The 25,520-nt window shown below is 38.1% G+C and overlaps 1 protein-coding gene across 1 annotated transcript in view; it reads left to right on the top strand.

Moving 5' to 3' along the window:
* Positions 1–25,520, top strand: part of LOC124613988 (trithorax group protein osa-like) — a gene marked incomplete at its 5' end in the record, with an annotated part of 283,482 nt that overhangs the window by 182,208 nt on the left and 75,754 nt on the right. The window contains one exon of the mRNA XM_047142819.1: positions 3,255–3,326. Within this exon, the coding sequence (XP_046998775.1) occupies positions 3,255–3,326 (72 nt within the window). The remainder of the gene's footprint in view (positions 1–3,254; positions 3,327–25,520) is intronic.

Below are 25,520 nucleotides of genomic sequence, written 5' to 3'. Positions count from 1 at the left end.
AGGCTACCCACTATCCTTCGTCCCGCTGTCTTCTTCTCTCGTACGTGCGTTGTATAGAGCAGTTTTCTGTCGAGATGGACTCCAAAGTATTTTACCGTGGGCGACCAAGGGAATTGGTTGGTCTGCGTAACGGAGTGTGTTGTTGACAACAGGCATCCTCCTAGTGAGAATGAGTGCCTTCCTCTTGGTCTCATTAACTTTGATTTTATTTTCATGCGCCCACTGTTCCATGACATCTTGTTGTCTCTGCATTCTTTCTATGATTCGGTAGAGCTACTTTCGAGTTAGCATGAATATTGTGTCGTCAGCAAAAAGCTGATGGAGACTAGCGGCACTGTTGAAACGCCGTTTATATAAACATTGATAAACAGAGGCGATAAGACTGAGCCTTTGGTGATTCCCACGGCGACCGGCCTTGCTGCTGAGTCTTGGTCGTCTATACGAACTTAGAGGCTACTTTCTTCTCGGAAGCTGTTGATGATCTTGATGTAGTGGTCTATTGTGGCGTAAGTTGACTGTTGAGTTCTAACGCCATACCTTATCATAGTCCACAAATATTCCGATGGTTCATTTTTTTTTGATTGAAATTGTCCTGTACCATTTCGGTGATTCGTAGTAACTGCAACTGTGTCAGTAAGTTCTCTTGAAACCCTAACTGCTCGGGACTTACGACATCGTTAGTGATGTCACCCTGAATTCGCCTACCTCTTGATTATCCAGCTTGTCAGTCTATAATTCTCTGGTTGAGAAAGGTCTTTTCCTGGCTTGGGTTCGGGTGCTACTATGAACACTCTACAGGGCTCAGGGAAGTATCCCAGCATCAAGCAACTGTTCATAATCATTCTGAGTAATACTGCTAGCTTTCGTGGTAAGTTCTTGAGGTCCATGTTGCTTATGCGGTCTTTGTCTGGTGAGCTGTACTTGGTATTTTTGATGGAGTGATAAGTTAGGGGACTAACTGTGTCAGAGTATTGTGTTTTGCTTCCCATTCGATCTTGATGTCGGTTTCAATATGGTGTAGATGGTTGTCGTCCACCAGAGTTGGGAGCGTTGACATTCCGTTTTGGTATGTTTCAGCTTGTAGGCCTACCTGGCTGAGCGCGTCATAAAGGAGCCCGTCCAGGCCACGAATCGTCCTTTTCTGAGGTCTCCTCTGTCTGATATTGTTAGCTATCTGCCACTAGTCTTTTGTCCATGGCAGAAAGTCTGCCACCCAATCCCCCACGACACTTGCTTTCACTCTTTTACCCTCTTCTCGAGTTCACATGTTAATCTGTGGGACAATCTTCTGTCATCTAGATTGCGGAAAGGAACCAATTGTTTGCGGCTTCTGTTCCACTGTTTTCAGTGCTTAGAGTATAAGGGGAAACTCGTCGAAATTCACGTCCGAGAGGAGGTTCCGCGTTGTTGCTTTTTGTATTTTCCCTGTTAATTTACTTCGTCAGTGTCTCGACAGCTACGGCACCATACTTGAGGACTCAGGTTCCGACCATGGCTAACGATAGCCCTGTTACGGCCACTCGTGAAGCATTAGCATTGACATGACCACTCGATGGGTGTCGATCATCGTAAAACATCAATGTTGATTCCTAATGTAGTTAGTAGTTATGTTACCTCTTGCCTGCAACCTGAACTTCCACCGTCAAGAGGATAGGTATGGGACTTCAAGCCCTACCATCACACCTCCAACATGCACTCCAGTGATGTCTTTGGAATGACATCATTGTAAAATGGAGCAGTTTTACAATCCACCAAGACAGCGAGACCATCAACCACCAGTGACTCTGTATTGAAACCTCCACAAAAAAAGAGTAATCTCCAGCGTAAGACGTTCACCTGGAGACGGCTGAATCGTTGTAAGCTGAAATATTGTAGCAGGGTATCGACGTCATCCGGCTGTAGTCTCCAAACTTTCTGGAACACAAATACACTGGGAAAACTTCAAGAATCACAAAAGGAGGTTTCCAGTTCATCAGATACAAAATTCAGCAAGTTGTTGTGCTTAAAAAATAGTACCACAAATAGGAGTCGAATTCTCATTACCGGAAGCATGAAATGTATGTGAAGGACACAGTGGTTGCCACTATTTGTTTTACAGGAACTATACGGTTGTTTTAATGACACATTGGCCTTTCCTAATTGTAGTCTGAGATTGAGGCATGGTATTGGAAACTCAAAATCTCTTACTCTATACAATACATTCAAAGAGAGAAAAATTCAGAGTACCACTGGTACTGGTACTCCATAGCATGTGTCACACTGGTCAAAATTTCAAGAAACAACTCATACTACTAGACACAAGAATGCTGTAGAAAATCAAATATTTTTATAGACTAAACAGTATTAGTTAGGTTTTGAATACAAATTCCAGTTTGAGTACCATAATAAACAGATTTCTGAAATAATGCTCAGGTGGCTGTAATGTTAATAGTGTTTTCAATAGATGTAAAATGTTTCACACTTGTACTGGTAACTATTTCTGTAGGGTTAAATTCTCACATTTTTAAGTAGTTTGAACAAATAAGGTTTTACAAACTTTCTCACTGGAAATTACTTAGGTTAATTAAAAAAGCTGAACTGTGCTTTAGTCTGCTCTCAGCGAGTGACATTAACCATTCTGTTAACCTAAGCTGTTTGAAAATATTTACATATTTTTAACAACAAACTACAGCCTCAAGTTTTATCCACAATCCCTTCCAGGAATATAATAGCAAAAACACTACTTTTGTTAGTATTTATTGCTTTAAGTACTTGTACAGATCTGATTTTTCATTGAAATTCAGAGGCAACCACATACTAGCTTCATTCAGATGGCTCAATTATTTAGTGTTGTTAATGAAACTTCCTGGCAGATTAAAACTGTGTGCCAGACCGAGACTTGAACTCCGGACCATTGTCTTTCGCAAGCAAGTGCTCTACTACTTGCCCACGAAAGGCAAAGGTCCCGAGTTTGAGTCTCAGTCTGGCACACAGTTTTAATCTGCCAGGAAGTTTCATATCAGCGCACTCTGCTGCAGAGTGAAAATTTCATTCTAGTGTTGTTAATGTTATTAATATTTCATCTTTACAAATACAAAAGTTTAAGATACTGTTAACAACCACTTTTTCAAACTTTAGGATATATTTAAAAGATCTAAAATAAATAAAAGTAATTTGAAGACTTATGAGGTTCTTTGTTGATTGTCAAATAAACTTTATGTAATGTCTGCTTTACTTCTGCTTTCCTTTCATTAACTTATTTCATTTTTATACAGATATTCAGTATTTTAACAATCCAACATGTGGAAGGCAGCACACTTCTAATGCAGCATCGTTTAATATTGGAAGTGAGTGTCATAAAAATTGTTACATTTTGTCACTTAAAAAAATTAAGCATGTACGGTGCAAAGGTACCTGTATGAATGTTATTCAATTATTTGCAAAATTAATCAACAGCCACATGATTTTAACAACTTGAGACAGTGTTCTTCACTTGTTTGACACAGTTAAGATAAATAGGGAAATTGATCTTGAATTATAAATACATAATTACTGAAAAGAAAGCAAGGAATATATAGTTTGTTCACATTAAACAATGTATAGTATGTAACACACTATTGCCTGTTACAATATAATGCCACTACATAAAGTATGACATAATAAGGACCCCAACTTTTAAAAACTTTAATAAATGTGTCATCAGCAATGGACAGCATGCTGGCTTTACTTTCAGAATTCTGCATAACTGAAGAACAAATGTGTTTCCACTAACTTAAGGACTATGGTATTATTAAATTAAATATCTTTGTACAATTCATAGTGCCTTCTACTCTAAATATTTCACAAAGGCCTATATTTTGAGTTTTTCAGTTTCATAATTGTAAAACTGAACACCAGTATCATTTTTTAGACTCAATTAAATTTGAAATCTTTCATACCTTACTAGAGCATACGGTGAGGTTCAGTTTCATAACAATACATATCAGAACATGACCAAAACCTATATCTCTGTTCATTACAACAATCTGATCCACCAAATTATGTTTTGTGTACTTATGCCAAGCTACAAATGCCAGCTACTTTTCACTTATCTTTCCTTGTGTTCCATTAGGTGTACTCATATAGATCAGACAACAGAACACTGGTAGTAAAATCTTGTAAGCTTGGTTGAAGTTGTTTCTAAACAATAATCCTCTCATAATAGTTATTTCAATTTTACTGTTCAGCACAGTGGAAAACCTCCCTCCAAAATCAACACCATCTGTGGCTAAACTACTCTTATCAGTACCATGTGTCTGGATGCTAGTTCTTGAAGGTTTGCAGAATTCCAGAAGGTAGGAGAGCAGAAATGGCACTCAAGAGATTTACATCACACTGTGAGATGGACCTAAATGGCTTTCCCAAAAAAGTCTGATACCTCAGTTCAGAGCATGACCTGGAGAACAGTCCAGAAATGAGTTACAAATTAGCTGAAAGGGTACAAGGTGGTTGCTATTTCATTCCTTTAAAAGCAACAAAAAAACTTAACGTTTTGTGTGACTTGTTGACAGAATAATGTAAAGCACTATCTATCACAAAATCCTGCGAAAGAATTCGTGGTCATACACCAACACTGAACTTCATAATTTTTGTATACTGGTATTCTAGATTACATAATTGCAGGTTTTAATTTAAAGTAAGTTTTTGGTGCCTTGTAAATTCTTGTTTTTTCTTATGCATGTTCAGTAGACAAACAGTTTGTAAATGACATATTAAATTTTGTTCTTTTGGATCACCATCATAAATGATAATCCAGAAGCAATTTTTATCATATACTGTAGAGCAGTCTTTCAATTTATTATTTTGCTTGGTGGCTTTGAACATAGTCAGACATCTAATAATTCTTAAAGATTATTTGATTATTTTAAGTTACTGCATAATTTTTAGGTATTAGAAGCAGATGGCATGGTTAGTTCTCATCTCTAGTGCAATTATGCATCGAAAATATTTTATTTACATTAATGTCATTTAATAGTTCTTTACACAGTTCTTGAATCTGGTGCATTTATGTTATAATACCTAGTAAGGAGTAGTTTATATTTGTCAAGGAAGACTGTATAAAAATTAGTGTAGAATACATGGAATCTGCTGACACTTCAAATGTACACAACATGCCCTGGGAATTATTTGTATTTAATGATATTTTTCACATATCTTTCATATATGTCTGTGATACCAAGACTTAATGCCTCAAATCATCATTTTACACATACCGTCTCCAAAACTATAATCTAGTGTAAGAAAATAACCAACAGATAGAAAAAAATCCAAGTTACACCACATGCTTAATTTTCCTTTCAATAGTAAATTCTAAGATTGAAACCAGGTTAAATGGTGTAGCAGTCATCAAACTGAATCATATTCTGAAGGAATGAAGTTCAAATCTATCTGGACATCCAAATTAAGGTTTTCTTTGATTTCTCTAAATTGATTATGGTAAATGCTGGGAATTTTCCTTGCCATTATTGATTTCTTCCCTCTGTTTGCTCAATCTGAGACTGACCCTCCTCTCAGTAGTAATCTATAGAATGTTTTCTTCCTAAGAAACATAATAGAATTTCATACATAACAACAAATGTCTATATGTGTTTTTCTACATAAGCCTTTTCATTTGAAGGTCTTCAAATCTGCATAGTATCTCATCTCCCACAATATCTTTCCCCCAGATTCATGTATGCAAATGTTGCAGCTCTTATTACAATGGCACAGTTTTATAGTGCACAGTATACAGGCACTATGAGATTATAATAAGTATATAATAGTTGTGGTGTCACCAGCAGACACCACACTTGCTAGAGGGTAGCCTTTAAATCGGCCGCAGTCCGTTAGAATACGACGGACCCGCGAGTCGCCACTATCAGTGATTGCAGACCGAGTGCCGCCACACGGCAGGTCTAGTCTAGAGAGACTCCCTAGCACTCGCCCCAGTTGTACAGCCAACTTTGCTAGCGCTGGTTCACTGTCTACATACGCTCTCATTTGCAGAGACGACAGTTTAGCACAGCCTTCAGCTACGTCATTTGCTACGACCTAGCAAGGCGCCATATTCAGTTACTATAATTACTTCAAGAATGTATTCTGAACAGATAATATTGTGTCTCATGTACCATCAAGAGCAACGTTCATCATTAATGAATTAAAGTTAAGTATCAAACTAATTACGTCTGCTTTCTGAATTCTCATTCCTTGTCATGTTCCAGACCTCACGTCAGTATAGTTCTTCCCTCCTCACGCCAGCCTGCTTGAGCTAAAATTCGTGCATTTCGGCCTCCACTCGCAACACGGTGTTGGCTCTTCTGCTAACACAAAAATAGTAATAATAAATAGATTCCAAATGGTTGTAATAGAAACAACAACTAAAGTGTCAATGGAAAACAAATTGCTCAGAGTAACAGAAGTATGTTTCTTTTTGTCTGTGACAAATGCAACATAAACTGGTAACAAAATACAGGGTGTTTCAGAAAGGACTTTACAACTTAGAATGAACATTTCTTGGACAAAATTACCTTTTCTGATGAGTCAACTTTTCACTTAAGTGGCAAGGTTCACACACATAACTGTACGATTTGGGGCAGTGAAAATGCACATCTACATCTACATCTACATCTATACTCCGCGAGCCACCTTACGGTGTGTGGCGGAGGGTACTTATTGTACCACTATCTGATCCCCCCTTCCCTGTTCCATTCACGAATTGTGCGTGGGAAGAACGACTGCTTGTAAGTCTCCGTATTTGCTCTAATTTCTCGGAACATTGCAACATGTTCACGATAGATCAAAACTGAATGGTTTTTGTGGATTGAGCAAGAACAAAGTTTTTGGCTCCTTGTTTTTCCACGAGAGAACATCAACGGGATAATATACCTGGATATTTTACAACTATTTTTGATACCACAGATCGATGAGGATGACCAAGAACAAGATGGTGCACCACCCCACTACCTGGCTGACATTCAAGATTTTCTGAGTGACCGCTTTCCAGGTCAATGGACTGCCCATGATGCACTAATTGCATGGCTCCATGTACCAAAGACCTGACAATGCTTGATTTTTTTTCTAATGGGGATTCATCAAGGGTAAAGTGTTTGTACCTCCTGTACAAACTGGCTGGCTTCTTTATCTGAACTTAGAGCAAGAATTTACGTCACTACTGGGCAAGTTACACCTGCAATGCTACAGCAAGTTTGGGAATAAACTGACTTCCGACAGATCGATGAGGATGACCAAGAACAAGATGGTGCACCACCCCACTACCTGGCTGACATTCAAGATTTTCTGAGTGACCGCTTTCCAGGTCAATGGACTGCCCATGATGCACTAATTGCATGGCTCCATGTACCAAAGACCTGACAATGCTTGATTTTTTTTCTAATGGGGATTCATCAAGGGTAAAGTGTTTGTACCTCCTGTACAAACTGGCTGGCTTCTTTATCTGAACTTAGAGCAAGAATTTACGTCACTACTGGGCAAGTTACACCTGCAATGCTACAGCAAGTTTGGGAATAAACTGACTTCCGATAGGACGTTTGCAGGGTAAGCAACAGAAGCCACATAGAACATCTTTAGTTTAAGGTAAAAAACCTTAATGTGTTTCCCTACAAAATAACACTAAACTCAGCTTTATACCTTCTTTCAATACATTTGTATGAATTTTTAAAGTTGTATAGTCATTTTTGAAACACCCTGTAAAATGTACAGACACAAAAAGAATATCTGAGGAATGGTAAATGCATTTTTTTGCACTGCAGGAAATTATCCATATGCATTTTCAACGACTGCTGAACATATGATGACCATATGTTGCCATCGTTAAAAGTCAAAAGGCAAAGCTAATCTGTTTTACAAAAACTTAACTTACCATAGTGCCTTTTATTCTTACACTTAGCTTCACTGTTCAAAGTAAGGAGTGAAACTGATGATGTGCACTCATTCATCTGGATAGTAGCAAAGAAAGAAAACAAGTAACCACAAAAATGAGATAAGTTTATCATGAAGCTACAATCCACAGAAATTCATGGATAGCGACTCATGAGGAGTTGGGAGGATTCTGAGAAGAAACATTAGGTTCTTTAAAATGTAATAGTTATGTTACATGTATTTAATGGAAGATCAATAGTCAGAACTTCAGAACTAAACGCAGGACTGGACTGAAAATCAGTCATGGTTAGGGCGGGTGATGGGGTCATGGAGTGGGGAGAGGAAGATTCAACATGAGGGGTACATGGGATCAAGCTGGGACAGAGCAAACAGGTGTTCACAGAACATGTTAGGGGACTGCTAACGGTCATGTTGAGTATAAAATGGAGAATACAGAGGCAAGCCGAAAGATCCAGATTAGGACAAAGAAACAGTGAAATGTTGTAATGAGCAACTTAGAAAGGAGCAAAAGGGTAATAGGTGCCATCAGAGGTTGATACGGAAGCGGGACAGTTGACTGGGTTGCCAACAGAAGGAAAAGAGACAGTAGCCATTTTCTACATTGGCTCTCAACAATTCCTGTCTCTTAACAACGTTATGTTCTTGTCACTCTCTATGCCATCTCCACCAATACCAATGCCAATATCCACACTGCCCAGGGCACTGCCTCCATTAGACATTGCCTTGCGTAATGCTTACTCGTAATCCATACCCTCCTCCCTGTTAACTGTAGCCACCTACATCCTCTTCTATAACTACTTCTTCACTATTTGATGAGCAGTGATATATCACCATATACATATTTTGTCTTGCTTTTCCAATATAATAATGATATTAACAACAAAATTATGCAGCTAAAGGCAATTGGTAAAGAAATGGTAGATAGTATGAACTGAAACATGGTATCAAATACAACAAAGAATGGCTGCCATATCACATAAGATGTACATAAAAATGGAACAAATGGAACAAAGAAGAAACTGGAAAGCATACTAATGTATGAAAATCATACTTCAACAAGAAGATTCAAAAATGAGAATTGGCAATTTCACTACTGTAATCAAAATGTACACATACACTCACAGCCTTTCACAAGAGGTGGGCTCGGATTTTGAGTAGAGAGATTTTATTTGCCACAGAATTCTCATACACTTCTGAGATATAATAAGCTTTTTGGGTTACCAATAAAATTTATTTCTTGTGTCGTAACACATCTCCAAGCTGACCAACTTACGTGTATATGAAATGGCAATTTTAGAATCTAGTCCCTGCCCCTGGATAAATTTCTATGTATGTCAATGCATATACTGAAAGCATGAAGTGCAGCAGTGGCAACAGTTATGCAGTACTGCACAAGATAGGACCAGCAGTTCATGAAGATACATCTTCTTCTAAGGAGAGGCAACAAAGGGATACCGATATGCCTTAAAATATTAAAGGGAGAGGAACAGAGGATAAATTTGGGACATGGGAGCCAGAAATGTTGGAGGTGAAAAGTTGAGTATGTATCAAGGAGTCAAGTCTAGAAGATATGACATCGGACATAAAATGAAAATGCAGAAGGCTGTTAAAACACTGTGAGTAATACAAATGGGAAGTAGCAATTAAAGCTGATACCTGCAGAGAGATATAGTAGTATGAATGAGATCAAAGCATTTATCAACCAGTTTTTGATGATTCAGATCACTGTTACAACTATCAATGACAGATAAAACAGCATCAGAATTCACACTCAATGCTTTCTCAGAAAATTATTTTAAACAGCTGCAAAAACATATTTGATCTCTTAGCAACAAATAATCCAAACCAAATAAGAAGCATCATAATGGATACAGGGATTAGTGACCATAAGGTGGTTGTAGCTAGACTGAATACAGTAATACCAAAACAAATCAAATAAATGCAAAATACAAATATTAAAAAAAAGAAGGACAAATAAAAATTTGCTTGACATCTTCCTCACAGATAGTCCCCATTCCTTCTAATCTGACTATGTAAGTGTAGAATAGATGTGGCTTCAATTCAAAGTAACAGTATTGACAGCAGTTGAAAGATATAACCAAATAAATTAATAAGAGATGGTACTGATCCCCCATGGTAGACAAAACAAGTCAGAACACTACTGCAGAAACAAGAAACAAACATGCCAAATTTAAAAGAATGCAAAATCTCTAAGATGGGTGAAGTTTTACAGAAGCTCAAAAATTGTCACAAACTTCAATGTCTGTCTCAAAACCTGGTAGAAAACCCAAAGATATTCTGGTCGCATCTAAAAGCAAGACACAGTCAAGGCTTTCATTACACAATAATAATGGTGATGTTATTGATGACAGCACCATTCTAGCAGAGTTATTAAACACAGTTTTCTAACATTACTTCACAAAAGAAGACAAAGTAAATATTCCAGAATTTGAATCAAGAACAATTGGCAACATGAGTAACTTAGAAGTAGATATCCCTGGTGTAGTGAAGCAGCTTAATACACTTAACAAAGGCAAGGCATCCGATCCAGATTGTATATCAGTCAGGTTCCTTTCAGAGCATGCTGATACAATAGCTCCATACTTAGCAGTCATGTACAACCACTCACTTGTAGAAAGATCCGTACCCAGAGACTGGAAAGTTTCCTAAGTCACATCAATACCCAAAAAAGGAAATAGGGGTAATCCACTGCTTTACAGATCCATATCACTAAAATGGATTTGCAGTAGGATTTTTGAACATATACTGTGCTCGAACATTATGAATCATCTCAAAGAAAACAATTTATTGACAAATAGCCAACACCAATACAGAAAATATAATTCTCATGGGGCACAACTAGCTCTTTATTCTTATGAAGTAATGAGTTCTATCAACAGGGTATGTCAAATTGATTCCATATTCTTAGATTTCCAAAAGGTTTTTGAGCCTGTTCCTCACATTTGACATTTAATTAAATTGTGTGCCTATGGAGTGTCATCTCAGCTGTGTGACTAGGTGCATGATTTCCTATCAGAAAGGTCACAGTTTGTAATAATTGATGGAAAGTCATTGAATGAAACGAAAGTAATATCTTTCATTCCCCAAGGAAGTATTATATGACCTCTGTTGTTCATAACCTACATTAACGATTTAGGGCACAATCTGAACAGCCCTCTTAGATTGTTTGCAGATGTTGCTGTCATTTACCATCATATTATGTCATCATCATCAGATGATCAAACCGAATTGCAAAATGATTTAGACAAGACATCTGTATGGTGCAAATAGTGGCAATTGACTCTGAACCATGAAAAGTGTGAAGTCATCTGCATACGCACTAAAAATAATCTGCTAAATTTCAGTTACACGATAAATCACACAAAGCTAAAGGCTGTAAGCTCAATTAAAAACTCAATACAAATAAACTGAGATGATGACATAGATACTGTTATCGTGATTTATTGGCTGAACACTTAAAAAATGTAACACTAAAGAGATTGCTTACAGTAAGCTTGTCCACCCTCTTCTGGAATGCTGCTATGCGGTGTGGGACCCACATCAGATAGGACTGATGGTGGACATATAAAAAGTTCAAAGAAGTGTAGCTAGTTTTGTGTTATCATGAAATAGGGGAGAGTGCCATGGATATGATACAAATTGGGTTGGCAGTCATTAAAACAAAGGCATTTTTCAGTATGGCAAGACCTTCTCATGGAATTTCACTCACCAGCTTTCTCCTCAGAAGTGTAAACATTTTGTTGGCACCCACCTACGTAGGATGAACTGACCATTATAATAACATAAGAGAAATCCGAACTCCCATGGAAAAATTTAAACTTTTTTTTTTTTCATATGCTGTTTGAGAGTGGAATGATGGAGGATTAGCTTACAGTGGTTGTTGACAATGGACACAAAAAAGAATATTTGATGAACTGAAAGTACAGTTTTGTATGCTCAAAAGGAATTTAATGAAGAATCCAAACAGTCACAAAATGCCAAAGTAAGCATTAAAGGTAAATGTAAGTAAACAAAAACCAGATGGCAAAGGCAAGTTCCTTAAGAATGATTCAAGGAAAAGTGACATTCGAAATTATTCTAAACAAAAGGGTCCTTAGATGAAGCACTGCAGAAAGTGGGTTTCTGATCAGAAATATCACAAACCAGGAATATCATGCAGCTGCTAGTGCTGTGCTGATTTTTGTCTGTGAAGAGGTATATTTAGCGTTCTGGTGGGTGTACAATGGAGTTACAAGCCATGTGACTAATGGTTTGACTTTCAGAAATGGCACAGTCCATGTGGTGTAAAGACAGAGAAAAAGAGACTCTAATGGCAATGGGAAAAGGCAATATTCGGTCATCATCTCTGACTGATGGGCAGGATATGATGCTTTTGGATGTGTGGTATGTTCCACAGCTATCTAGAAACTTGCTTTCAGTATTAGCTGCTCAGGACCAGGATATTAACAGTGAATTTGTGTCATAAACAACAGAGTGTTGGCTTAAAATTGATGACAAAGTAGTGTTGTGTGAAACCTGGGAGCTCTTTAGAACATTGTACAAGGCAGACATTCAACCAACTTTGCACAAAGAAATTACTGTAGTAAATGCCACTGAAAAGACTTCATTATTGCAGCGTACCATAAAAGATGGAGATATGAGGATAAACACCATGTCGACAGAACATTAGAAAGGGAATTAGAAATATGTGTTTCCCAGGAAAAGGCATTTTGTGAGCTACACATTTGTGACAAAGCACATCGCTTGCCATTTTGTCAGAGAGAAAAGACAACCAACCCACGTGAACTGATGTCAGCTGATGTCTGTGGATCTTTTAATTAATCTTTCCTGAAAAAGAGATATTGTTCTGTTCAAAGACATCTATACAAAATTTCAGTATTGCTATATCATAAGGCGAAACTCTGAAGTTGAGGATGCTTTGAAATATGTTCTTCAACATTCAAAGATATTGGGTCATACACTCAAAGTGCTGCTAAGCGACAATGGTGGGGAATTCGACAGTAAGGAAGTTAAGGACATACTGCACGCAGAAGGTGTTACTCAGAGGCTGACATCACCCAACACACCACAGCAAAATGGCGGAAGTGAGCGTGGGAGGCGAACTATAGTTGAAATTGCAAGAAACTTAAAGTAATCAGATGAAGAAGCTAATTTCCAACCACACATATGGGCAGAACTGGTTGGAGCATCACTGTACATTCTAAATCAAATTGCAAAATCATCTGTGGACAAAATCAGGCATTCTGAGTTGTGGTTAGATAAGAAGCTTAGAATAAAACATCTTTTTATAATAGGCTCTACATGCTATATCCACATACCAGTTAAAGAAAGATAGGAAATGGATAAAAAAAAGCTGTCAAAGGTTATCTCATGGGGTATGAGGGAGATGAACATTACAGAATTTGGTTGAGAGAAGAAAATAAAGCCATTCTTAGCAAAGATGTAATCGTCCACGAAAGGCCTGCAAGAACGCACTGAGCAAAGTAATCAGTGAACATATGCAGCTCAAGAAGAAGGTGAAGCAAATTCCAACAGTGCTGATACAAGAGAAGAGGAACACACATCATCAACAGCTGTGAAATTACTCAACATTAATGAAACTTAAATGGCTAAATAACTTTGCAATGATAACCGAAGAAATGATTAATGAGACAAATGAAGTGCCAAAATCTTATGAAGAAGCCATAAATAATACACAACATTTTCACTAGATGCAAGCAATGAAAATGAAATGAAGTCACTACAAGAAAATCAGACTTGGGAATTGACTAATCTACCAAAAGGAGCACGAACTACACCTTGCAAGTGGGTTTTTTATGCCAAGACTAATTGTATTAGGAGCATTGAGAAATATAAAGCAAGACTTGTTGCCAAAGGGTCTAATCAACGCTATGGTGTAGACCATAGTGAAACCTTCAGTTCGGTAGCTAAGCTGACCACAATTTCTTTAATGTCCTTTAATGTCACATGTTCCTTCAGCTGAGAAGATGCATCTCACACAGTTTGATGTCTCCACAGCATTCTTGTATGGAGAAATAGAAGAAGTAATACATATGCAACAGCCAGAAGGGTACAGTGATGGCAGACAGAAAATTTGCAATTGGGCAAAGTTTGTATGGACTTAAGCAGGCTCCAAGATGTTGGAGTAAACATTCTGGAGCATTTCTTTTGTCAGCAGATTTCAAGACAAGTACATATCAGATAAGAATGTGGCAAAAAACTGTTAGTCGTTCTTTATGTAAATGATGGGCTAGCTATGGTGAGTGATCAACAAGATACCAGCAAAGTTGTTGATGAATTGAAGGCTGTATTAAAGATCACTGTGAAACCAGCATTGTATTTCCTCAGACTTGAGATAAAATGCTTTGATGATGGTGATAAGCCAGCACGCCTATGCAAATAAGACTCTGGAACATTTCAGTTTTCAAGAGTGCAAACATATCTCAACACCCATTATAAAGGAACCAAATACATTACACGCAGAAAGTAAGAATACAGAGAAGTGCAACTTTCCCTATCAATTAGCAGTTGGAGCACTGATGTAGCTAATGCTTGAAGAAGATCTGACCTCATTTACAGTGTGAGCTTCGTGTCTCAAACTCTTGACTCGGCATCACAGAAGATGTAGTAAGACCAAAGCGAATACTCCAGTATGTACCAGGTACATGCGACCTAGGCATACTCTATTGTCCAAACTTATGCAGTGGCAGACTTTGGATGGTTGAAATCTGACGTGGTTACCACACATGCAAGTGGAGCTATCTCTTGGCTCAGCCAATGACAGGCAAATGACTGCCACATCTACAACAGAATCTAAGCTGGTAGCTGCAATAGGAGATAATTTATCTACGTAGACTTTTCAGAGGAGTGAGAAAGCTGATGGAAGTTCCAATCCTTGAAGCTGACAACCAGGCAACAGTGTAAGTTGACAAAATCCTAGTTCCATCACTGCACAAAACATGTGAAGACAAAGTATTTATTCATCTGAGAAAAGGTATTGGAAGGTTAGTTAGGCATTCAGCATATTTCAGCTGAGGATCAGTTAGCAGATATGTTGACGAAGCCCCTGGAAAAACCAAGACTGTTACTTCTATATCATAAAATGGGTCCTTCATGTTGACATGTTTCTCATTTCTTCCTTTTTCTCTTAATTAAATAAGGGAAAGTGTTGCAGTTATATATGTCCATGTTTTATTAAATATCAAACAATGTTGGCAGCACTTCTGCTGAAGAGCCTTTGGAGAGTCAAGAATTGTAACTGTGTTGTTTCTATAAATGTGTCTCTGTGCAGTATGAAATAAATGAAATGTTCAGATCCATAGTTAAAGGTTTCAACCTAAAACAAGTAAATGTGACACTACATTTCTTGGTTCATTTTGGATTCCATACTCTTGTTACCTATTCACTCATATGCATGAAGTATTTCATATCCCATTTCATATTCACAATATCCTCAGTAAACAAAAATTTCATTATCTATCACTATTCAAATCCTCTGTACACCTCACCTGATTTAAAAACATCAACATTTTGATGTTCTCTACAGCAGATCTCTTTCTAGGCACACTTGCCTCAGACACATAGTTATTATAGTTTACACTGACAGAGCTTCCTTAGTATCACTCTTTTGATCTAGTCTTGGACTTTTTCTTAACCATCAACATCCATTTACTACAGCTTTCACACACTGGTTTATATTCCCTTTTTTAATATTTATATGTGATGTGCCTACTCCTCATTTGACCACACCTAAGTTCACTACTTCAAATACCTCCTTCTTCTGTATTTTTCCTTCCTCAGTTATTTTTTCTTTTCTTTTACTTTTAGAACTGCCTATACACTGATATTAATTTTAAGCTCAATACCATTTTCAGTACTCACACTATCTTATCTCCAATTTTAATTTGTGTTCTTGTTAACTGCACTAAACATTTCTTCATTTATGTTTTCCTTTCTTTTCTTTCTCCTCTTCGTTTTAAGGTTGGGGAAACTTGGCCCTGAAACCTCAAGGCACAGAATTTGTTTTGCAGCACTCAGGTCAAGCCTTGCCCAGTTTCAGTTTTGAAGAATGCACCAGGATGTCTATTAATGATTGAGTAAGAAGATACAATCCAAATATAAAATCTACAATATAATTCCAGTTCTCAAGTCACAAGAGATGATAATTATTTAGGCAAAACTTCTGAAGTTTCACTACATGATTAAACCGATATTAAACACATCTATGATAAAGAACAGAAACAAATAACAGACCTTGTATGAGAGTCAGTACAAAAAATTGCTATGATATAATCAAAAATATTTACACGCTAGTCAGTTTGCTGATAGAAAGACAATAAATATTGGTAATAATACAACTGAAATTGCTGATAAATTTGTGCGCTTCTGTTAGTTGAAAATATAAATCAGGAGAGCCAGAATAGGAATCAACATTAAATTTCTTAGTTGTCAGAAGTATTAAGAATACACACCATGTGTACTGCCAGCTCTAACCTTTGAAAGTGAGAAATTGACCTGAAATAAGTATACTGTCTAAATCTTGAGATCACCAATGGGCACTGGAAGAAAGAACGTTAGAAACAATAAGATGCAGGAAAATGAATGGTGTAGTGAGGAAAATTTCTGGAGTTCAGAATGTTGTACTGACCATTATGGATCTAAAATTCAGTTGACCTATGCATACGTATAAAGCCAAACGAAGTGATGGCATTTCCAGCTAAGGTCTTCATGACTATGACCTATTATTTTAAATTTATTCTACAGCAGGTGTGGCTCGTGGTTTCCATACTGGGGAAGGCTGTGATACTAATCTAGACCTTGGGTTATGCTGCAGATCAGACTGTCAGCACAACCAAGATTTCAGGAGAGGGTGGGGCAATAACACACTCTAGCCAAATGATTGCAACCAATATCACACTCTAGCCAAATGTTTACATAATAGATCTTCTTCTCATTTCATAATCAACTATTAGATAACATCAAAAGCAAACTGCAAGATAAAATCTATATTTAGCTTATTTATCCCGCAATGTCACATTTCCCAATTTACCACAACAAATTGCACTAAAAGACACATTTTGGAGAGATCTTAAATGTGGTGTATGTTAGCTTCACTGCATGCTTAATGTTTTTGTATTTTCATTTCTAAACTTCAAATGTTTAGTGTTTTGTGTGCTCAGATTGCTGCATTTATGAGTTCGTATGATGACACAGTGATGTTTCAATGATGTCTTGGATCCTGTGCTGTGATTGGTTGACATGAGCAAGCCAAACAAACTCGATGGTAATTTACACACTGCATTTGTCACACTTATACTTGTGTATTAGTGGCCAAAGCATACACAATCACTCAAGTGGATTGTACATTGCTTTGTCAAAACTGCATGTATACCCTTGCCAGGATTTACACAGTTATTGTTATTGATTCATGTTTAGATTGGTCTGGGCGCATCAAGTTACTTTACTTTCATCCTAACCATGTGTTCTGAAATTTTACCTGATAAATTGCACACTGAACTCATATTGCGTCATTTTCAAACTCATTGTATGCTGCTGTTATTCACAAGAACGTAAAACTCACTAAACCTATGAGTAATACACTCACAAAAAGAAACTCGCTAGTAACACATGTTACCCATGGTCAGCAAGCAGGGACATATTTTGCGCCCTTTTTTCTCTAATCATTCATGAAGCTTTCACTGAGTGGCAATATCTATGTTACCATACTCTAACATACTCTAGTGAGACATTTGCAAACTTAGTCCAATGGTGGATAAAATAACCAATGGCAGAAAGAAAAAAAGTATCTAAAACACTATAAAAACAGTAATACTAAATGTTGCTTAATGACACAATTAAGCTTAATAGAGGTATACACAGACAGGGATTTGATAATGAAGTTTCTGCAACTCTGTTCATTCCCTTTTGATGCAAGTACTGGAATGTGAAAACTGTGTGCTGGTTGGTAGGACACCCTAAGGCTGAAATACCAGAACCTTCAGGACACCCATTAAGAATTGTACTCAGAGGAAGCCACATGCCCCAAACCTCTGCTACACAGAGCTAAGCAGCATTTCAAGGCACAGCTACTACCTATTCAGAAAATATCACTTGATATCATATATCAACAGTTCCGAAAATGTTGACCACCATTAATTAAATCCATGTGAGAAATATGCGAAATGCATTCTGATAATTTAAATTCTGTAATATGTTACTGAGAAATTTTTTAGCATATATTTTGGGGTGGTTCCATCTCAGAGCCTTTAATTACAAGTCGCACGTGTTCTACCGATTATGTATAATGGAACATAGCATACAAAAAAAACAACACACACAAAGGAACCTACTTATGACATAACACATGCTGCAAAAAAAAAAAAAAAAAAAAAAAAAAAAAAAAAAAAAAAAAAAAAAAAAAAAAAAAAAAACAATCCTGTGCATCTGTAGTAAATGAAATCCCTTACAAACAAATAAAAATTTAAAAGTAAGAAGGGTGAAATACAAACAAGATACATGTATTATTGCAATTTCTTGGTGGTTTATTTTCAGAAATCTTCATTAGTTTCAAAAACAGTAATATACTAAATCATAACAGACAGGAACAAACATGGAGTAAGTAGGGTCACTATACTTCAATGCCAACACATAAGCACAAGGCATTAAATAAGACTAAATCAACGAGCAGGGGAAACATCTTTTGGTAGACCAAGAAAGAGGTACAGGGCTCAAATAATAACTAATCACAGACAATACAGGCACTGAATAAAAAGTCCTAATAGGCATGTGCCTAACACTTGAAAAAAGAAGAAGATTAAATAAAATTAAAAAATATTGTATTAAACACAGAAAAAATGAAATTGGAAAATATGAACAGTGTTCATTCTGAAAACAGATTTTATGCTAATTTTTCACTACATAAACAGTGCTACAACAGGCTGAGTGTGGAAATAGTGTGGGAGGAGGAGGATATTAGTGTTTAACATCCCGTCGACAACGAGGTCATTAGAGACGGAGCGCAAGCTCGGGTGAGGGAAGGATGAGGAAGGAAATCGGCCGTGCCCTTTCAAAGGAACCATCCCGGCATTTGCCTGAACCGATTTAGGGAAATCACGGAAAACCTAAATCAGGATGGCCGGAGACGGGATTGAACCGTCGTCCCCCCGAATGCGAGTCCAGTGTGCTAACCACTGCGCCACCTCGCTCGGTAAATAGTGTGGGATTCGTACCAGAATTTGAGTAGAAAGTAATATATGGCAGTATGTTGCATTGGTTATACTGATGTATTGGAATTACATAAGGAATTCACACAAGTCTTCACAAAATGTGTTTTGAATTTGGACAGACATTTCCAATTAGTCAGATATTCCTTCCTTTAAATCATCAGGTTTATTCTTTAATTTTCCCCTGACCACATTTCACTTTCATGCAATTAAATGGTCAAAATTTTATTTAGCTTGTTCATTCACTTCAACAGTGGCAACATTCCTCCACTGCAAGAAAATCTTAGCACTCCTACTCCAGCTATATTGCAATGGTACTCCAGTTGTGCTCCAGTTGTGAAATTAACTTTCACATCCTTCACTACTCCTACAGCACAAGTCAAATAACATTTATATTAAACCATAAGCCTATATTGTACCTTTCTTATCAAAAATTTGTTTTGTTAGTTTTCTAGTTTTGTTAACTTCATTTCATTTTAATCAAACAATGGAAAATCCAGGACAGAATGTAACAATATTACAAGAAGGAAAGTTGCTACTCACCATATAGTGAAGATGCTGAGTCGCAGATGGGCACAAAAAAAACTTTCACAATTAAAACTTTTGGCCACTACACCACTACACACACACACACACACACACACACACACACACACACACACACACACACAGAGGGAGAGAGAGAGAGAGAGAGAGAGAGAGAGAGAGAGAGAGAGAGCACTGCTGCTGCTCGCAGTGTGGTTTCAGTTGCTTGAGACTGCAGTCACAAGTGTAAGTGTGAGTATGTGTCTATTGTTGACAAAGGCCTATGGGCAAAAGCTTTAATTGTAAAAGTCTTTTTGTCATGCCTATATGGTGAGTAGCAACTTTGCTTCTCGCAATATCATTTCATTTTAATGTCTGCCCCCAGTAGCTAAGTGGTCAGCGTGACAGAATGTCAATCCTAAGGGCCGGGGTTCAATTCCCGGCTGGGTCAGAAATTTTCTCCACTCAGGGACTTGGTGTTGTGTTTTCCTAATCATCATCATTTCATCTCCATTGAGACACAAGTTGCTGAAGTGGCGCCAAATTGAAAGAGTTGCGCCTGGCGAACGGTGAACCCAATGGGAGGCCCTAGTCACACGACATTTACATTTTTTATTACATTTTAATACATATGTTAGGTCAACTGCCTCTCTCTGTATTTATTCTCAAGCTTTAAGGGTTTCAAACACCTTATTCCACCTAAACTGCCTATGGTTGTCTTTTAGACACGAATGTATAAAAGTAACCTGACTTTTTCTTGCATCACTAAGTACGAGCTGAGAATTCCTTCTGATCTACTTTTACCTTTTCAGAAGTCCAAAGAAAATTACTGAATCACCTCACCCATCCCCTTCAATCTTTTTAACTTTTCTGTCACCATGTAAGACAATTCATCTCTGTCATGTAGACTTTTGATGGGAACCTGTTATGTACTCACACTTTCGTTTGAACTTAACAAAAATTTTCTGTTATGTGTACTTCAGTTTTCAAAGCCACAAACTTACATTTAGCCTTTCAGTGTCAAAAGTTTCACAATGAATATCAATTTCTTTACATGTTTCTTAAAGTTGTTCTTGATTTTGCTTATTTATACTATTTACTGATATAATTTATGAATTATTTAAACTGCTATTTTACATTTTTATCATTTTTGTGCTTTGGTTTTGTACTTTCATCAATGGGTGGCAAAGGAGAGGGAGCAGAGTGCATACCCTGATTTAGGTTTCTCCACACCATGTAATGTAAATTTCAGGATAATTCCCTTGGAAAGGATACAAATTATTTTCATCCACATCCTTGTCTAATATGAGCTTCTGCTCTGTGTATATTGAGCTCATTATTGATGGAAAGTTAAAACTCTAATCATCCTTCCCTTCCTTTATTCCTGTCAACCATAATTATTTCCTTCCTTGTAAGTGTTCGATTACACTTACACGCAACTACCCTCATCATTTTTTTTAACTCTGAGATCACAACCTCACACAGTTTTCCCGTTGTCTAATTCTTTTTCAATTTGACAGTATTTCGCTCCTTTCTTTATTGCATGTTCATCAGTCTTTTTAATTTCAATGTACAATTTATCCACACAATGAGTGTTTTTTTTTTTTTTTTTTTTTGTTTCCTCTATTGTGATTTTGCAACAAGGTGTTTATAATGATCACCTGATAACTACCACAATCCTCTAGAAGCCTTTTTTCTCCTCCTACGTCTTACTTCCATCCTACATTTTTTATGTTATAAAGTACATGAGTATATCTGGGATCTCCTCCCATACCCCTGGATCAGTTTCAACCACATTTGGTACAGAAACAGCAGAACAATGAATATCAGCACTGTGGGGTTCAATCACAGATCTAGCACTGCTATAGTAGGAGCAGAGACACAGACAAAAACATGTTATTTTCTAGCCTCTTGTGTATAATCTGCCCTGCATGGCAAGCATGTTGTGTGGGAACAGTGTTATATTGCCAAATTAATCAGCTTTATAGGGTGGCCTACATGTCAGGGACAATAAATGATTTTCTGGTCCATGGTGTGTAGGCTACCCTGCATGATAAGCATCTTGGAGTAGTGCTGGCCAGCTTTATCGACCTACTTTTCATGGTGGCCTGTACGTCAGGGGCAGATAAATGATTGTCAAGTCCCTGATGTGTAGCTACCCTGCATGATTGGAATGTTGTGGGAGTAGTATTAGCCTGATTTACTGAGGTGTACTGCAGTTTACTGACGTATACTGCAGGGGCTACATATGCTGATAAGCATGTCTGGGGACAAGCAAGGGGGAGGAAGATATGGTCAGAGACAGCAAGAGGAGGAAATGGACAAAGAGATGGGGAGGAGGAGATGAGGAAAGGGAGGGAGTGGGGAGGAGGAGATAGACAGATAGAGGTAGGAGGATAAGATGGACAGGCAGAGGGAAGAAGTGGACACAGACAGAGGGAGGAAGAGCTGTGTTCAATATACGTGCCACACACACATGCAGGCAAGGCTGCAGGAAAAGGCTAGTTGTCTAGTGTTACTTCCCCTCTTTCCTCTATTATTTTAATTCAGTTAACTCTACCAGACTTTTCCCTGCTCATACATTCGATTGATTTCTCAGTTTTCTTACGTGTATTTCTCTTTGTTATTGGCATTGCCTTCATTTCATTTTTAAGAAAATTAATTTAGTCACAATGTTATTCAATTTATCACCCACATTCCTGTTCATAAGAAGGCCAACATAAATTACATAATTTTCTGGTGCTGTTGTTATTACCATATAGTTGAGTGTCGAGAATTACTTCCCTTCTCCCTCCCCCCTTCCACTGCCTCACTTTTTGCCATCTGTATTTCATTTCATTCATTATTACTGTGTGGAATCTAACTGCAGTGTACTTGTACAATTCTCTCTTGCGGTCTCTCTCCAACATCTAACTTAATGTTAATAACCAATTCCATAGAATAGACTTCCAAAAGAGAGTGACAGAGGGAGCACTTGCCCACTTCCTACCCCCTCTTACCCCACCCCGTCCTGCAATCTGAAGAACAGTCTTTTTCTTCACTACAGAATTCTCAGATGCTTCTAGAAGTGGTTATTTCCTGATTCCACTAAACCTCTCATTTAGCCAATTGTGGCATTACGTGGGTGATTGCAGTGAGACAATATTATGACTTTAGTACCTGCTGTATAACTTATCTCACCCTCCCTGCCCCCCCCCCCCCCCCCCATAGAAAAATTTCTGCAGTCACACATGTTCCAGGGAAACTGACATTTTTCAGTCTTCTCCTGACAATTCCATCGTGAACAGACTGTACAGTGAGATACGCAAAGACCACTACCATAGCAACTTTTCGCAACATTATTTTTTGATATGTCATCTTCTACTGCTATAAATTTTGTGTACAATAGTTTGCACTGCCTTCTACGACTCTGTCCCACTGATCAATGCTGGATCCTCTACCTTTAGGGGCAGTTCACCATCTCATAAGAGAGAAGATGCCATTAACATTTATGTGCATTTCAGCCCTTTTTGAGGTAATATCCATCGAAAGAATTAGGCTGAGTCCTGGTACAAAGTTCTTTGGCTGCTAACAAAATTTTAGCAGTGGTTACTACTGAACTGGAGAAATTCACTGCAGCTTCAGTCTTTACATATATTGTCAGAAATGTTTGTGGGAACCCGCTTTTTACATCTTAGAAAGCTTGGTAAAATTAGAATCAATAAATCTTATATTCTTATGTGTATTTCTCCTCATTATTGGCATGGCTTAAATTCATTTTTAAAACTAAAACTAAACTCCACCCAAACAGACCTTGGAAGCCCCAGTGGTACTGACCAGTTGCCATGTCATCCTCAGCCCACAGGCATCACTGGATGCAGATATGGAGGGGCATATGGTCAGCCCATTGCTCTCTCGGCCGTATATCAGTTTATGAGACCAGAGCCACCACTTCTCAACCAAGTAGCTCCTCAGTTTGCCTCACAAGGGCTGAGTGCACCCCACTGCCAACAGCACTCGGCAGACCGGACGGTCACCCATCCAAGTGCAAGCCCAGCCCAACAGGACTTAACTTCAGTGGTCCGTCGGGAACCAGTGTTACCACAGCGGCAAGGCCATTGGCCCATTTAATTTTTAAGAAAAATAATTTAGTCACAATGTTATTCAATTTATCACCCACATTCCTATTCATAAGAAGGCCAACATCTGTTACATAATTTTCTGGTGCAGTTCTTATCATCACATAGTTGAGTGTTCTGGTTCTTAATGTCTAAATACAAATAAAGCAAGTCATTCTGATTGAATGCTGCATTCGGCTTTATCAGAAGGTGAGTGTGGCACATTGGCGTGTGGCACCGTTGGGCAGTAATGGATCTGATGATGATAACAGGAGAGGAAAAGAGCCCACCGCTGCAATCGATGTAATGCCTTGTCCAGCAGCAGAAGGGTTAAAAAGAGCAGCCAATGGATTGCGAGTCATGATTAAATGGAACTTAGAACCATACAAGAAGATGTGAAATCTCATAAATGTGAAAACAATTGCTAAAGCCCCCTGTTCAATCTGAGAACACTGCTGCTGAGTGGGAGTTAAAGTCTTAGAAGCATAAGCAATGGATCACTCATACCTGTCCACATATCTGTGCATCAACATGGCACTAAGACCGTGCTGAGAGGCATCTGTAGCCAACACGAGATGCTGACTCAGCTGAAAAGTGATCAGACAGATCAAAGCTTAGATTTAAGCAAAGCAAATGCTCAGTCACAAGATAGGGGCAGAAAACAAGGAAGATTTTTACACAAAAGTGCTTGCATACGCTGAGCAGCAATGGGTGCATCAGGTAAAAACTCATGATTGTACACAACTTTACTTAGAAATGCCTGCAGTTCCTTAACGGAGGTTGACCATGGCACAGCCGAAATCATGTCAACATGGTGATGCAACAGCTTGAACCCCGTGCGAGGAACCTCAAAACCTAGGTACTCAATTTATGGCAGAAAAAAATTGAGATTTGGCAAGACTGCACTTGAGACCTTTAGACTGCAAAATAAAAATCAACAATCGGAGATTTAAAAAAGATGGTCTTCAGTGGAAGAACCCAAAACAATGATATTATCCAAGTAACTGATGCAGCCAGGTACGGAGGCTGTCAGCTGTTCTAAAATATGATGAAAAATTGTGGGCACGCTAGCAATGCCAAAAAGCAAACGTTGATATTGGCATAGGTCAAAAAGTGTATTGACAGTGAGAATGGGCATAGTGACCTCATCCAAGTGGAGCTGGAGGTGCACTTCCAACAAATAAATCTTGGAAAAGTAGTGGCCACCTGTCAATTTTGCGAGCAACTTGTCAGGGCAAGGCAAAGGGTGTGTGTCTATCAGGGACTGTGCATTAATCGTGACACTGAAGTGGCAACAGAGGCAAAGCTTACCCATTGACTTCTTAATAATGACCAGGGGTGTAATCCATTCACTGGAAGAAACAGGCAAAATGATATTGATTGATGTCACATGGTCTAATTCGGCCTTGACAGAGTCACGCAACATGACAGGCACCTGCCATGCCCGAAAAAAAAATGACAGCAGGATGGACTCTTCAATGGTAATGTGGGCCAGAAAACCAGTATCACAACTGAGTACAGTGGAAAAAGAGATGGAACTCAGAACAGAGGGGCTCCAGCTGCTGATGCAGAGCTTGACCTGACACTAAATTTATCCCACCGGCAATGGAGAAACCAAAAGCGTTAAACACGCCTAACCTGAACAGTTCTGTGGTATGGGAATGATGCACAACAAAGAAGGTGAGAAGGTGAACAACAGATTTGTAAGAGACGGGAGTGGAGAACTGATCTAGGATCAGAATCTGCTGTTTAATAGCTA

This window comes from Schistocerca americana, chromosome 1 (genome assembly GCF_021461395.2).
Source record: "Schistocerca americana isolate TAMUIC-IGC-003095 chromosome 1, iqSchAmer2.1, whole genome shotgun sequence".
NCBI lineage: Eukaryota > Metazoa > Arthropoda > Insecta > Orthoptera > Acrididae > Schistocerca > Schistocerca americana.
Note: the sequence above shows the minus strand (reverse complement) of the source record. Positions and strands in the feature narration are given on the sequence as shown.